This window comes from Carassius carassius, chromosome 48, assembly GCF_963082965.1.
Source record: "Carassius carassius chromosome 48, fCarCar2.1, whole genome shotgun sequence".
In the NCBI taxonomy this organism is placed as follows: Eukaryota; Metazoa; Chordata; class Actinopteri; order Cypriniformes; family Cyprinidae; genus Carassius; species Carassius carassius.
In genome coordinates, this window is record NC_081802.1 from 2,110,073 (window position 1) to 2,126,166 (window position 16,094).

Consider the following 16,094-nt stretch of genomic DNA (forward strand, 5'->3'; position numbering starts at 1 on the left):
AGTCGATTCCAAAAAGAATCGATTCTGAGGCGTTGGGAATCGAGAGTCGATTCCAAAAGTGAATCTACTCCTCATTAAGAGCCTTTTATCAGTTCAACATAACATCTTATCAATCGGAATACGGCATCAAGGTTGGTAACATTTAAATTCACGAAAATAAACGGAAAGAAAACGAGTCGGTACTGAGATCATCTTAATTTTAGGATGCCACCTCCCTTATGCTCGCCACAATAACAAAAGATAAAATATTATTTTATTTTTAACAATTCGCCTCCCCCAATGCTCGCTAAAAGTGATCAGAAGTCCGATTAGTTTTAATTACTTAATATTATTTCCATCTAAAAACCTTTTTTTTTTTTCAAACATTCAGACAATGGTAATAGATCAGTATAGATCAGTGGCCGAGAGCGCATCTGATTGACCGATAAACGTGCTCTATCAGTTATTGATAATTTTCTGGTTATTTTGTTTCAGTGTAAAGTTTGTTAGTTTTGTGCAAAGCATATATAATCAAAGTAAACTTAATCATTCAGCTGAACTGTCCACATTTATTTTGGACATTTCATGTCTTGTTCAATTCATGCTATAAACATATATAAGTGTTCCTGTAGCTCAATTTGTAGAGCATTACGCTATCAAGCGCAAGGTTGGGGGTTCGATTCCCCGGGAACACGATAGGTAAAAATTGATAGCCTGAATGCAGTGCAAGTCGCTTAGCGTCTGCTAAATGCATAAATTTAACTCATGTCCCTGCCAATTTCACAGGCAAAGCAAACAAAATAAACATGTATTGTAATTTTCTACAAATAAAGCTTCATATTATGAGAAGGATACTTTTTACGACATTTATCCTGCAGTCATGGTGAGATTAGGTTCCTTCAATTAAAAAAAAAAAAAAAAAAAGAATCGAAAACAACAGTGAGGAATCGATTCTTGGATTCGATTTCAGAAACCGGGAATCAGAATCGGACTCTATTCCAAAAAATTCAGATTCGAACAGCCCTAATGACGTGTGATACAATTGTCTCGTTTATTATTATTTTTTTACATTGTTGTTTATTTTAATTTTATAATATTTTAAAACTTTATTTTATTGTGTTTTTATTTTTTTTAATGGGATTTTTGTCATGTTCTCAAATAAATTAAATTTATATATATATATATATATATATATATATAAAATATTGTTTTATGGTGCTAAATTTCCTACACATTCTACCTTATTATTATCAGGTTAAGTACATCATTTCAAACCTGTCCTAGTACAAAAGCATTTGAATTTTCATACTTACAAAATGGATCACCGAAGACTCCTCTGTGGTCTGTTGTGCTCAAATCTAGAATCAGTCTTCTGACAGGCGAGCTTCTTAGCTATAATTTTTTTTTTGATATTATATAGGTTAAATACATTACAAACAAAACACTTATATAAAAACAAAAGCATATAATTTGCAATCAAAGTTGTTTAGAGGCATCAATGACAGCCGTCGGCTCCAGAAAAGCTGTTCCACAGAATCAGCATCTGCTTTCCTCATTGCACTTCAGTCCCTTATAGACAGCAGGTGGATTCCAATGTCTGGGGATGTCATGAGGTCTGGAAATTCCCTAAGAAGCTCTTCTATTTTCAGATATTTCTCCTCCGGGATTTTCTTTCTTTGAGTTCTCCTTCACACAGCATTCTACGGTAATGTCCTTCTTTCTTTAAAGCTCTTACTAATACATGTTTCAGTCCTAGCTATACTCTTATTAATATATGCCATAAATGTTTTCTTAATAAATGCTTAAAACAATGACCTGTGTGGTGTCTTTCTTAATAAATCAAATACAATATTATGTGTGGTGTCTTTCTTAAATCAAAATACAATATTATGTGCGTTTACAATACAAAAGGTTTTACAGATAAAAAAGTTAAACTTGCAGTAGGACAATTCTATATTTATTATAGTTAACAAAAGTTAAAATAAAAATATCTAATTTAAAATATTAATAAAAAAACGAATAAGTAAACATTTATTTTGAACCAAAAATGAGGACAATTTAACATCGATGAAAAACGAGACGGACGAGCAGTTAAAAATAAATCATTTATTTTAAAAAAGTGCAAATCCAACAAATGATGCATTCGAATTTTCCCCTTGCGCGACTCAAGACAGAACAGAAAACCCAAACATTAATTAATCTATAGTTTATCGGGCCATACTATGAACATTTTGAGGGGCATCTAGCAGCAAAAACGAAAGAAATCAGAGTTTAGGGATGCAACATGTGACTAGAAAGGGGCGGGGCCAAAAATTCACACCACAAAGAAAAAGACGTCAGAAACGCAGCAGATCTGCTCATTCAGAAGGGAACTCCTCTTCACAACTCATCTTTAGGGATCTTATCATCCTCACCCTCCTCTTCCTCCTCCTCCTCAGAAGGTTCTTCTGTGTGCTCTTCCTCCTCTGGCTCATTTTCATCATCTTCCTCCTCTTCATCTTCCTCATTATCATCATCCTTCTTGCTCTTTTCCTCCTCTTCACGCTTCTTCCGTTCTTCCTCTTCCTGCTGGTCCTTCATTTTCTTTTCTGGTCCCTGATACATAACATCGTGGCATCAGCATTTATAATTAAATAATAATGTTGTGGAAACAAATGGAAGAACTGATCACAGATATCTAATAAATGTAATTTATTAATACTAATATGTTGTCAGTCGTGACACTCCAGACATTTTTACCTTTGTTGCACCCCACGTTTCTGTACCAAATTTTTCAGCTTCCTCAACATTATCAGTGATCAGGAAGTTATCAAAGATCGTTCCAGATTTCACCTGTAAGAAAAAGTTCAACAGATCGCTAAACACAACGTAAAAATCAACAAAATTGTGCAATTATGCATAAATCGGCCTTTAACCAAAAAATAATAATAATAAAAAAAAAAAAAAAGATATCAAAATCTGACAATTCAAATCTTTTGAGATGCAAAACGAAATCGCGATTCAATTAGGGGTAGGATTTTATATGAATGTTCGTCTTAGGGGAATTTATTGTCCATAGAAAAGTTTAAATGGTATTTTTTATTTTAATTTAGCCTCTGTATAATATATATTAAAGTTTATAACTGAAGCGCTGCTTTGTTTACAGCAGTAACCAAGGAAATACTTTAAGCGCCACCTGAAGGGAGAGAGTAAATCTGCATCTCATGCAGATATTTTTTTATGTATAGTTTTACAAAATTTAAGTCAAACCATTCTGTTTTTGCATCAAATTTCGAAAGATTTCCAAAGATAGATTAGATTAAAAACTGCTCAAGTTGCATGTAAGCGGCATCTTTATTTGAATCATGATTGAAATGGAGTGGTTGCCTCTAATGTTAAATGCAAAGAGCACACAAAGCCTTAATTTTGTTTATATGAACAGATTTATTTTATATGTATTATTTGATTTGTGCCTTGTTTTAAAATTAAGTTAGTTTTGTTATTTACATTATATTTAAATTTGGTTATTTAGCAGATGCTTTTATCCAAAGTGACTTACAAATGTGGACAATAGAAGTGATCAGAACCAACAAAAGAGCAATGATATGCAAGTGCTATATTATTATAGCGTCATTTCATTTACCCAAAGAAATGTGCAGCATTTTGTCCAGCAAAAAAAAACAAACAAAAAGAAAAACACGTGAATCGTGAGTTGAGTGAATCGTTACATCCCTACCACAAAAAGAAGAAAATAATTATATTGTAAGAACTTGGTAAAACACAAAAATAAGCAGGCTTTCTGCATTTTTTTTTCTCTACAATGTATGACTATTGTACAATTAACATCATACCCTAATATGGTAAATGTTCCACAAAGTTCTGGAAATTTCCACCACAAAAATCTAAAGTCATTTTGACTGCAAAGATTACACACAAAAATGACAAAAAATAATCATGTAATCCTGATGGACTGGTTAATTTCACCAGATATAACCTAACCAAATAGTTTTTAAAACCTACAAATGACATTTAATTACAATGTTAATTTAACGGTACGCCAATCTAAGCCATACCTGCCAAAGATCCAGTCCCAGAATGCCAATGTTGTCAAATTTGTAAATGGTGTCGTCTGGGGTGTATTCAGGGTTGTCGATTTCAGGGTGAATCCAGGTGCCTTTGTAGTTGGGGTTGTCAATCTGTTTTGGTTTCCACTCACCCTACATAAACAGAACTTTGTTAGCTGGTTGATAAAGCTGGTTCCTGCATAATGAACAATCACTCTGATTGAAAAGATCAGTTGGTTTTGAAAACAGTAGAAATGGCCCATGTGAAACAACCTTGAGTATTAATCTCTCTCAATAACTCCTAAAAGGCCCAAACCTATTTGTGAATGAAACCAGTCTGAAGTGGTTTTAGCTAGTCTCCCAAGATCCAAAACTAGACCAATCGGACCAGTTTGAAGAACTTTATGGCTTTATGTTTGGTAGATCTTTATGTATTTGGATCTTCTACTTGAGAACATGTCTGATAATGAGATGATAACATTACTCGCTTTCAAAAACACTTGGAAAGTCCAAACCTACTTGGTATTGAAAATGAAACCTCCTTCTGGCAGCATATCCTGCAGAAAATGCCACTTTAAAGTGGTCTTAAGTCTAAAACCATCAAACTAGACCATTCGGACTACTCTGAAGCACTTAATGGCTATATGTTTGGTAGGTCTCTTACATGAAAACAACTCTGATAATACAGTGGTAGCATTAATCGCTCTCAAAAACTCTCATAAAATCCTAACTTACTTGGTATTGATTATAAACTTTCTGGCAGATTACCCTGCATAAAAGACTACTCTAAAGTGTTTTTAATTGGTTTTAGGTCAGTTTTGGGCACTTGGGAGACCATCAAGCTAGACCAAGCCCAGCAATATGTAGCACTTTTCAGCTTTATGTTTGGTAGATCTTATTATTAGGATCTTCTACTTGAGAACATCTCCGATAACATTACTCACTTTCAAAAACACTTGGAAAGTCCAAACCTATTTGGTATTTGACCCTAAACCTTCTTCTGGCAGTCTATCCTGGAAAAGAGGTCAGTCTAAAGTGGTTTTAGATAGTCTCCCAAGTGCCCAAAACTGGTCTAAAACCATCAATCCGACCACTCCGAAGCACTTAATGTTTGGATATTCTACTTGAGAACATCTCTGATAATGTGAGGATAAACATTACTAGCTTTCAAAAACTCCTGGAAAGTCCAAATCTACTTCGTATTGAAACCAAAACCTTCTTCTGGCAGCCTACTATGCAGAAAAGGCCAGTATAAAGTTGTTTTTAGATGGTCTCCCATTTGCCCAAAACTGGACTAAAACTATCAAACTAGACCAATCTGATTACTCCAAAGCACTTTATGGCTGGTAGATCTTACTGTATTTTGATCTTCTACTTGAGAACATCTCTGATAATGAGATAACATTACTCGCTTTCAAAAACACCTGTAAATTCCAAACTTACATGGTATTGAAACCAAAACCTTCTTCTGGCAGCCTATCCTGCAGAAAAAACCAATCTAAAATGTTCTTAAGTCTAAAACCATCAAACTAGTCCACTAAAACAATCCAACCACTTTGAAGCACTTTATGGCTTCATGTTTGGTAGATCTTAAAATATTAGGATCTTCTACGTGAGGACTGATATTTTGTACCTTGTACTCAGGGTTCGGGATCATGGCAGGTTCCCATTCTCCGTCCATGTCTTCATCCCAATCGTCTGGTTTCTTGGCATCAGGGTCGGGAATGTTCTCAGGTTTGTCCCAATCCTAAACATAAAAGCACCATTGGATTCATGTCTAAGAACAACTTTTTTAAATATCAAAGATTTCTACACACTACAGCTTTGTCGATTGAAAATTTACCTCAGGTTTCGTATCATCAGGATCGTCAATTTTCGCCCGGTCATCCCAATCCTCTGGCTTCTTGGCCTCTGGATCCTTGATCTTTTTTGGAGGAAGGAAATCCCAATCTTCCTCCAGAGAACCTGACTCCACTTTTTCGTTGTCAATTTTCACTTCATACGTCTGGTCTGGCCGCAAGATTAGCGTATACACATGCGTGAGTTCATCGTCCTGATGAGCACAAGCGGAAGAACTGAATTGCAACGGCTGCAATTGAATCTCGAGATAATTTTAATTTAATTAAAAAAACATACTTTGCATTTGATGTCCTTCTTGATTAAGTGGTTCTGTCCTTTGTAGTTGAAAATGACGTGAACTTTCTTGGTACTGTAGCCACAAATGTCGGGTCCTACAAGGAAGTTCACAATGAAAGTGAAAGATAGTGTATTTCACGTTGCATTGTGTCAATGCGGTTGATGTTTTACTGGCTTTCTTGGTTGAAGAAAGCGACTTTGTGCACATTTTAAAGCCACCAACTGTAACTTACCGAACATGATGTAGTACTGTGAATCGCCGTGCATTTCGGTCTGGTCCAAGTCGGCGGGAAATATTTTCACATACCCACCGCCGCAGTCGATCTTCTGCTCATGTTTCACAGTGAACTGGACGACAACCGTTTTACCCTCATTACTAAACGAGTCAAAGCGACTGGACAGAGCATAAAACCGGGCGTCTTGACTTGTCTGCAAACCTTGAAGGGGAAAAAAAACCATTGCATTTTCTTTTAAAAGTCATCTCACATCGACTTGTACTTATTTGCTTTTCAGATGTAGACATTTGCATAAGCAATTGAGTGCTGGTGAAAGACGCCGTGACCTCTGACCTTTATCAAGCTCGGCATCGCCATAGAATTTCCCTGAGGTCAGTTTCCATTGGCCGTAGTCGGATTTGTGTTTGGATTCGACCCATCGGCTTTTCCAACCATCTGGAAAGATGAAGTTTAGCTGTTAAAAACCATCATATCAATTTTGGATATTGGAACATTCAATTGTGGGTGCTTATTCCTTCTTATTTTTAAATGATGTTTTGCAGTCATCTAGCAACAATTACCTATTACAGTGAATAGAAAACTATTTTTAAATAATCTCTACTTTTATTAGAATGCTTTTCGTTTAAATTTGCATTATTTTTAGCCATATTTCCAACATATATATATATATATATATATATATATATACACACATTTATATGTAATAATATATATATATGTATGTGTGTGTGTGTGTGTGTGTGTGTGTTCAAACAAAATAGTAGGCGTATTTTTTTATATTGGTTATATATTGTTTCAGCCATAACTCGAAAGTATTTCCAGGCTGTAACATATTGGTACATTTAAATTATACAATCAATTGTAAGTTTAAAACAAATGATACGAAACTAGTGTTTTAAATATTAAATTTGCTTTTACACGACAAAAACTGTTTAGTAGTATAAAAAAAAGTGAACTGAAACCAAAACCTAACACATTTTGAATTCATCAATATTTCCCGTTTGCCATAATCACGCATTAAGTAAATACGCATTTAGAAAAAAAAATTGAATCATTTTCACAAATAGTGTATTCTTAGCATGACTTGTAAATCTTATAACACGTTTTAGTATGCAAATACAGTAAATGAAAGTGACATACAACAAGCTCTGATCACAGAATTGCATGAAAGTAAACTTGCTCAATACACGTTTAAAAGATATTAAAGACATTATTTTGTCATTTTCAAGAAACACTTTCATCTCAGCATAACAGTGACAATGTATTTGATGTCATTATCGACCGAAGAAGTGCTATTTACCTCCGTCCAGAAATTGTTCTTTAAAATACACATCTGCATGTGCAATCAAAGTCAGTGCAGATATGAAACACACTACCGCAGCGATCCGCATCTCTGCACTGTTAAAGGACCTTTAATAGATGAAGATCCCGATTTATAATGAATTGCGCTCGAGGTGAGGCAGTCCGTGAAATATGGCCCGGTTGTGTTCCTGCACAGATGGCTGAGAACCATTGGCTGGACTCGCAGCCAATCAGAGGAGACCACGAGTGAGGAGTCAGCGCCGTGGGCGGAGCTTCTGCGAAGTAGGTGACTTGACCGCGAAGGAAGTGTGTGAGACAGTAAACAAGAAAAATAAACATTAAATGTTTTTTATTGACAATGGTGCGAATGCAAAAACTAATGAATATTGTAGTCATCAAGAGACAGGAAATACCAGCAATATCAAATATCAGAGGAAAATAATATCTAGTTTTTCAAATTGGTTAAAATGAGGTGGATACAACAGGTATTTTTTTATAATCCTTTAAAGCCCTGAGTCAAATTTGAATAACATAAAAAAAAGAATAATGATAGGAAAAATCATTGTCATACTAAATCTAATGCGAGGAAAGTGATTTTTATTTGCATCAATGCAGCAGATTGTTATATAAAGCCATTTAAAATAAATTAAGATGAATAAATGAATTACACAGCATTGTAGTTTACAGCAATATGCTGTAATATTAGGAAAACATCCAGCTGCTGTAAAGTATTGCTGTAATTTTTACAGGAGTTTGTTACAGTGAATGTAATAAAATATGGAGAGACTCTTGAACCTCAGAGAAAGAAAACTTTATTATTAATAAAGACAAGCAAATACAGATGCCATATTGACAGCAACAGTAAAGTATGAACATATAAAGGCATAATTTAATTAATCTCACTAATATTTATACTGTATATGGTGAGAAATTTTTTCATTAATCATGCACCTGATGTGTGAATCTGTGCTTGATCTTATTCAGCTCTTCTGGATCTGATGTCATAAACCAGAAAAATGACAGTAGCCACGCCCACCAGAGCAGAGAGGACCAATCGGATCACAGCTTCAGTAGAACCACAGCAGTGGACAGAGTCTGAGGAATAAAAACACCAAACTGAGATCAGATCAGTCAATAAACATTAATATCAGCGCCGTCATCAACTAATATCAGCGCTGCTGTACCTGCAGATGTGTGACAGAGCTGAGTGATGTCCAGATGTTGAGTCTGGTTGCTGATGGGATTGTTGAGCACACAGCTGTAGCTGTTTTTATCCTGATATTCCACCTCCAGAGGTAGAGAGAGACTAATGCTGAGATCAGACACACTGATGCTGGACAATAAACTGTTTCCTTTGTACCAGGAGAGAGTCACATGACCCACATTCACCACTGAACACACCAATGAACAATTCTGCTCTGAGGATGAGGATGAAGAACAGTTTCTGCTGATGACAGGAACAGGCAGACGAGCTGAAAACATGAAAGAATAAAGAAAAATGAGGGTGAATGAAGATATCCCCTTTGCTTTCACCCCCCATTTTTACAACCCGAATTCTGGAAAAGTTGTGACGTTTTTGAAATTTTAATAAAATGAAAACTAAAGGAATTTCAAATCACATGAGCCAATATTTTATTCACAATAGAACATAGATAACGTAGCAAATGTTTAAACTGAGAAATTTTACACTTTTATCCACTTAATTAGCTCATTTAAAATTTAATGCCTGCTACAGGTCTCAAAAAAGTTGGCACGGGGGCAACAAATGGCTAAAAAAGCAAGCAGTTTTGAAAAGATTCAGCTGGGAGAACATCTAGTGATTAATTAAGTTAATTGATATCAGGTCTGTAACATGATTAGCTATAAAAGCTTTGTCTTAGAGAAGCAGAGTCTCTCAGAAGTAAAGATGGGCAGAGGCTCTTCAATCTGTGAAAGACTGCGTAAAAAATTTGTGGAAAACTTTAAAAACAATGTTCCTCAACGTCAAATTGCAAAGGCTTTGCAAATCTCATCATCTACAGTGCATAACATCATCAAAAGATTCAGAGAAACTGGAGAAATCTCTGTGCGTAAGGGACAAGGCCGGAGACCTTTATTGGATGCCCGTGGTCTTCGGGCTCTCAGACAACACTGCATCACTCATCGGCATGATTGTGTCAATGACATTAATAAATGGGCCCAGGAATACTTTCAGAAACCACTGTCGGTAAACACAATCCGCCGTGCCATCAGCAGATGCCAACTAAAGCTCTATCATGCAAAAAGGAAGCCATATGTGAACATGGTCCAGAAGCGCCGTCGTGTCCTGTGGGCCAAGGCTCATTTAAAATGGACTATTTCAAAGTGGAATAGTGTTTTATGGTCAGACGAGTCCAAATTTGACATTCTTGTTGGAAATCACAGACGCCGTGTCCTCCGGGCTAAAGAGGAGGGAGACCTTCCAGCATGTTATCAGCGTTCAGTTCAAAAGCCAGCATCTCTGATGGTATGGGGTGCATAAGTGCATACGGTATGGGCAGCTTGCATGTTTTGGAAGGCTCTGTGAATGCTGAAAGGTATATAAAGGTTTTAGAGCAACATATGCTTCCCTCCAAACAACGTCTATTTCAGGGAAGGCCTTGTTTATTTCAGCAGGACAATGCAAAACCATATACTGCAGCTATAACAACAGCATGGCTTCGTCGTAGAAGAGTCCGGGTGCTAACCTGGCCTGCCTGCAGTCCAGATCTTTCACCAATAGAGAACATTTGGCGCATCATTAAAGAAAAATACGTCAAAGACGACCACGAACTCTTCAGCAGCTGGAAATCTACATAAGGCTGAATGGGACCAAATTCCAACAGCAAAACTCCAGCAACTCATAGCCTCAATGCCCAGACGTCTTCAAACTGTTTTGAAAAGAAAAGGAGATGCTACACCATGGTAAACATGCCCCGTCCCAACTATTTTGAGACCTGTAGCAGAAATCAAAATTGAAATGAGCTCATTTTGTGCATAAAATTGTAAACTTTCTCAGTTTAAACATTTGCTATGTTATCTATGTTCTATTGTGAATAAAATATTGGCTCATGTGATTTGAAAGTCTTTTAGTTTTCATTTTATTAAAATTTAAAAAACGTCCCAACTTTTCCGGAATTCGGGTTGTAGCATGGAGACACAAGTGACATAACCCAAATAAAAAGATTGCTGCTCATGAGTCTTTCTGACTAGATACATGATCAACATATGTTCACAAAACTGACACTACAAAGATTACTCTTCAAGAATTAGGATTAATCAGACTGTTCAGATAATAGAGATATGTAAGCTCAAACATAAAAACCAAAATATTAAGAATATATAAATATATTTAAAGGGATAGTTCACCCAAAAATGAAAATTATGTCATTAATAACTCACCCTCATGTCGTTCCAAACCCGTGAGACCTCCGTTCATCTTCAGAACACAGTTTAAGATATTTTAGATTTAGTCAGAGATCTCTCAGTCCCTCCATTGAAAACCTATGTACGGTATACTGTCCATGTTCAGAAAGGTAATAAAAACATCATCAAAGTAGTCCATGTGACATCAGAGGGTCAGTTAGAATTTGTTAAAGCATCAAAAATACACTCTCGAGTCAAGAACCGTTTCTGTCAGACACGTCCAATTCGAGAACCGAGGAGCTGATGATACTGCGCATGTGTGATCCAGCGTGAAGCAGACTGACACACAGAGCGTCTGAACCGAACTGATTCTTTTGGTGATTGATTTTGAACTGATTCTGTGCTAATGTTATGAGCCCAGGTAAACCGAAGGCTTGAATCAAGGCCAATCATCGCAAATGATGTCATTACATCGAGCTCAAAAGAACCGGTGAACCGTTTTCTTCAACCGGTTTATTGAATCGAACTGTCCGAAAGTACCGAACTTCCCATCACTACTGGCGATCTGAAAACCGATGCAACCGGTTCTTGACTCGAGAACGAGTCAATCTTTTGTTCGTTATCTGGCTCGGCTCGGTGTTCATCTTCAGTTCTCTCTTCACAGCAGTTCAGTCAGTGTACTGTTTGAGTAAATGAATTACTCCGGGATATTGGTTTGTTTTAACTCAGAGGGAGTGTCAGCTATGTTAAAAAAGTTCACAGTTTAAGACATTTGTGGATTAATGCGTATTGGAGATGCGAACAGTTTCAAACGATTCAGTTCGATTTGGTGAACTGGTTCAAGAAGAACCGGTTAAATCAAATGATTCGTTCGTGAACCGGATATCACAAACCGCTTTGTTTTGAACTCTCTCACAACAGACACAGAAGAGAAGACAATGCTGAATAAAGTCGTAGTTTTTGTTATTTTTGGACCAAAATGTATTTTCGATGCTTCAACAAATTCTTACTGACCCTCTGATGTCACATGGACTACTTTGATGATGTTTTTATTACCTTTCTGGACATGGACAGTAGACCATACATAGGTTTTCAATGGAGGGACAGAAAGTTCTCGGACTAAATATAAAATATCTTAAGCTGTGTCACGAAGATGAATGGAGGTCTTACGGATTTGAAACGACATGAGGGTGAGTCATTAATGACAGTTTTCATTTTTGGGTGAACTATCCCTTTAAATGCATAAAAAATTATGTTGCTGTGGTAAATGTTTTTAGAAACACAATGAAGCTAAAGCCACAAGTCTACTCATGCTTTATTTCAAATCCAAGGACATTATCTCTAAAACTGTGTGTTTTATTAAACATTTTGTGAGACCATGTCATGTGTGTTTTTAGAGAAGTAGAAGAGCAGAAGTGCATCAAAGGATGAGATGAGGGCGGGATATAATGCACATTTATGACTGACACAACGATTGTCGAATCAGGGATCCTCTGAGTCAAAGCGCGAGCATGGAAGAGTAATGCTGCCTTCAGTTTTGCTATCAGAAATGTATTTTTCCCACTTTTGAAGTCGTGATTACAAGCATGTTGTATTCAAGTGCTTTAACGTTGGAAAGAACAAAACATAGCATCCTATCATAAACATTTACTGTGCTGACAAATTCTTGAATTTATAAAACATACAATATGCTTCAAATGATCGTTCCTATCTACTTTATGAATACACTACTTTAGCGACAAGACAAAGGTGCATATACAGGTGCATCTCAATAAATTAAAATGTCATAGAAAAGTTAATTTCAGTAATTCAACTCAAATTGTGAAACCATGTATTAAATAAATTCAATGCACACAGACTGAAGAAGTTTAAGTCTTTAGCTATTTTAATTGTGATGCATTTCATTTAACAAAAACCCACCAATTCACTATCATGACAAATTAGAATACTTCATAAGACCCCCCCACCCCCCATTTTTTTTCATGAATTGCTGGCCTTCTGGAAAGTATGTTCATTTACTGTACATGTGCTCAATACTTGGTAGTGTCTCCTTTTGATTTATTACTGCCTCAATTCGGCGTGGCATGGAGGTGATCAGTTTGTGGCACTGCTGATGTGGTATGGAAGCCTAGGTTTCGTTGACAGTGGCCTTCAGCTCATCTGCATTGTTTGGTCACTTGTTTCTTATTTTCCTCTTGACAATAGCCCATAGTTTCTCTATGGGGTTCAGGTCTGGTGAGTTTGCTGGCCGGTCAAGCCCACCAACACCATGGTCATTTAACCAATTTGTGGTGCATTTGGCAGTGTGGGCAGGTGCCAAATCCTGCTGGAAAATGAAATCAGCATCTTCAAAAAGCTGGTCAGCAGAAGGAAGCATGAAGTGCTCCAAAATGTCTTGGTAAACAGGTGCAGTGACTTTGGTTTTCAAAAAAACACAATGGACCAACACCAGCAGATGACATTGCACCCCAAATCATCACAGACTGTGAAAACCTAACACTGGACTTCAAGCAACTTGGGTTATGAGCTTCTCCACCTTTCCTCTAGACTCTAGGACCTTGGTTTCCAAATGAAATAAAAAACTTGCTCTCAACTGAGAAGAGGACTTTGGACTACTGGACAACAGTCTAGTTCTTCTTCTCCTTAGCCCAGGTAAGACGCCTCTGACGTTTCTTTGTGTAGCCTACTGAACCAAACTGAGAGACCATTTTGAAGGTTTAGAAAACCTTTGCAGGTGTTTTGAGTTGATTAGCTGATTGGCATGTCACCATATTATAATTTGTTGAGATAGTGAATTTGTGTTTTATTGTTAAATGTGAGCCAAAAACATCACAATTAACAATAAATAAACTTTTCCACGACATTCTAATTTATTGAAATGCACCTGTACAGTAGTTGTAACATACTGTAGACACTGTATATCCTGTACTTACTGCTTATCGCACTTCTGGTTAGATGCTACTGCATTTTGTTGCCTTGTACCTTACATGTGCTTCTTATAGCTAAAACTGTAAATTCTGCTTCTTGTTACAAGTATGGTAGAACCATCACTTCTACCACAAAAGACTGCTTTGTAAGTAATCTTCCTGATGTATCCCAATTCCTTAGCATATCCAAAATATCAGAACAACTTGATGATGTAACAAAAACTGTCTCAGGTTACAAGCACCGGGAGAGCACGTCATTATCTTATTCGTCTGAAGCTTGCGTCCGCAGCATGGCAGGGAGCTAGAGGACGCAGTGTCTCATTCCCTATTCAGGGAACTATGGTTACATACGTAAGCTGAGACAGTTCCCTTTCGATGGAACTTCGAACTGCATCCTCTAGGGGCCAGTATACCCACGCCGCCATGCTGAGGGGGGTGCAGGCCAGAATCATGGCGAGCACTAAGTACCAACTCTACCATTTCCATGGAAGTTGCCCCTGGGATGTTAGACGGCTGTCTGTGACAGTACACCTTACGGCCAAAAGGCCTAAGCTACATACCCAACTTAATTGTTAGGGCCTCGGCCCAGGGTAGAGCTGAAGGCTTGGAATCAGGAAAGATTCCTTTAAAGGGATATGGCTAATAACCTAGCATTTCTACCAAGTCTTGCCTGTCACACAGGGGCTACCGCTGGCTTACGCATAAGCTTGCTGAAAGAGCTGTCTCGACAGTTCTCTAGTAGCAACACCCTGTTTAGATAGGTATCCGAGGATACATATGTGGAGTGGCGCCCAAGATGAACGGGGCTTTTACCAACTCAAAAAAGGGCACGAATCAACCGCGCGAAGCCCTCACCATATAGGATTTTAGAAAGAACGCAGAATACTAGCGTGCGAACTTACCACATTGTGGATTTCAGAAAGTGTGCAAAGACTTCAAGTGCACACTTACCATAGCATGGATTTTCAAATACTGTTCTAAGGAGGGGCTCTCGTGGCACTCTGATAGAGCAGCTCATAGATGGAATGTTGCATCTCAAAACAGTATGTTTGAGAGTCATCAACTCGATCTATGGAAACAATACTGGAGCGCTCTGGGGAAAGAAACCGAGAACTCAGTCTCATATGAGAGGAGAACTCCGAGCTCAGAGTAGCGCGCTCTTAGGCGACCCTTTTTTGGAAAAAGGGGAGCGCTGCTAAGTTACCACGAGAATCACCCAAATAGCCCCTCATGTTGAGGGAAGCAATGCTTGAGGTGTATGAACAAATACACACTGGCTGAATGGAGCCCAAGGAACCAAGGTCTAATCATCTCAAGAAAGGGAACAAAATGGAGCGCGTAACCCTTATCGTACAAGATTTCAGAAAGTTTGCAGAGTCTTGTGTGCAAACTTACCACTTGTGGATTTTTAGAAAATGTGCAAAGTGTTCACGTGCACACTGACCACCATGTGGTTTTGAGAAAGTACACAAAGCTTAGCGTGTGTACTTAAATGTTCCTAAGCATCGCAGAGGTGCTGAATCTCAAGGGAGAGGCAAGCTCAATTTTACAAACCTCGGGCGAGGGGAGCATCACCTGAGGCAGCATATACAAGAAGACTTCTGTAACTGCCACCTCCACTTCCCGCTAGATGCGACAGCACCCCTAAGGGACCTGGAGACCCTTCGGGGTGACCTGGCCGGACATCCATGAAAATCCCTGCAGTGCTGTGCCAGGATTGATGATCAAGGAGGCTCCATCAGAAATCTGTGATCTCAGCCGCCTAATACCGGAACATGAAGCCGGATGGCTGGTGCTGGCGAGTGTTTAGTAAACACTGTAACTGAGCACTGCAAAAGGAAACTCACAGAGTTTATTAGTAGACACGTAACCACCAGCAATTAAATACACATAAGTATATACAGAGAGGGTTACATTTACTCACCCACCTTCCTGCGCTGGAGCTCCGCTCAAGGGGCGCCTCCTTTTAGTCTGGACCATCAGTCAGGTGGTTGCTATGAATATAGAACCATAAAAACATTATAGGTCCAGCATAGGAGACTGTTATGCGAGAGGTTTCCACCTAACCTCGATCAGGTGGAGAGCTGGTGGTTACAGGGGAATTAGGA

General features: G+C 37.8%; 2 protein-coding genes across 2 annotated transcripts; both read right to left on the minus strand.

Moving 5' to 3' along the window:
- Positions 1-2,070: 2,070 nt before the first annotated feature.
- Positions 2,071-7,885, minus strand: calr3a (calreticulin 3a). Its single transcript, XM_059543220.1, has 9 exons — positions 7,695-7,885; positions 6,728-6,829; positions 6,392-6,595; positions 6,159-6,253; positions 5,866-6,075; positions 5,656-5,769; positions 4,032-4,175; positions 2,719-2,811; positions 2,071-2,574 (listed from the first exon to the last, which is right to left on the minus strand). Exons 1-9 carry the CDS (start codon positions 7,783-7,785, stop codon positions 2,359-2,361), a joined length of 1,269 nt encoding a protein of 422 aa, XP_059399203.1. The 5' UTR covers positions 7,786-7,885; the 3' UTR covers positions 2,071-2,358.
- A 486-nt stretch (positions 7,886-8,371) lies between these two features.
- LOC132131213 (natural killer cell receptor 2B4-like) lies at positions 8,372-9,233 on the minus strand. The gene is made up of 2 exons (XM_059543221.1): positions 8,881-9,233; positions 8,372-8,791 (listed from the first exon to the last, which is right to left on the minus strand). The coding sequence occupies exons 1-2, from the start codon at positions 9,176-9,178 to the stop codon at positions 8,673-8,675; spliced, it is 417 nt and encodes a 138-aa protein (XP_059399204.1). The 5' UTR covers positions 9,179-9,233; the 3' UTR covers positions 8,372-8,672.
- Between the last annotated feature and the right edge of the window lie 6,861 nt (positions 9,234-16,094).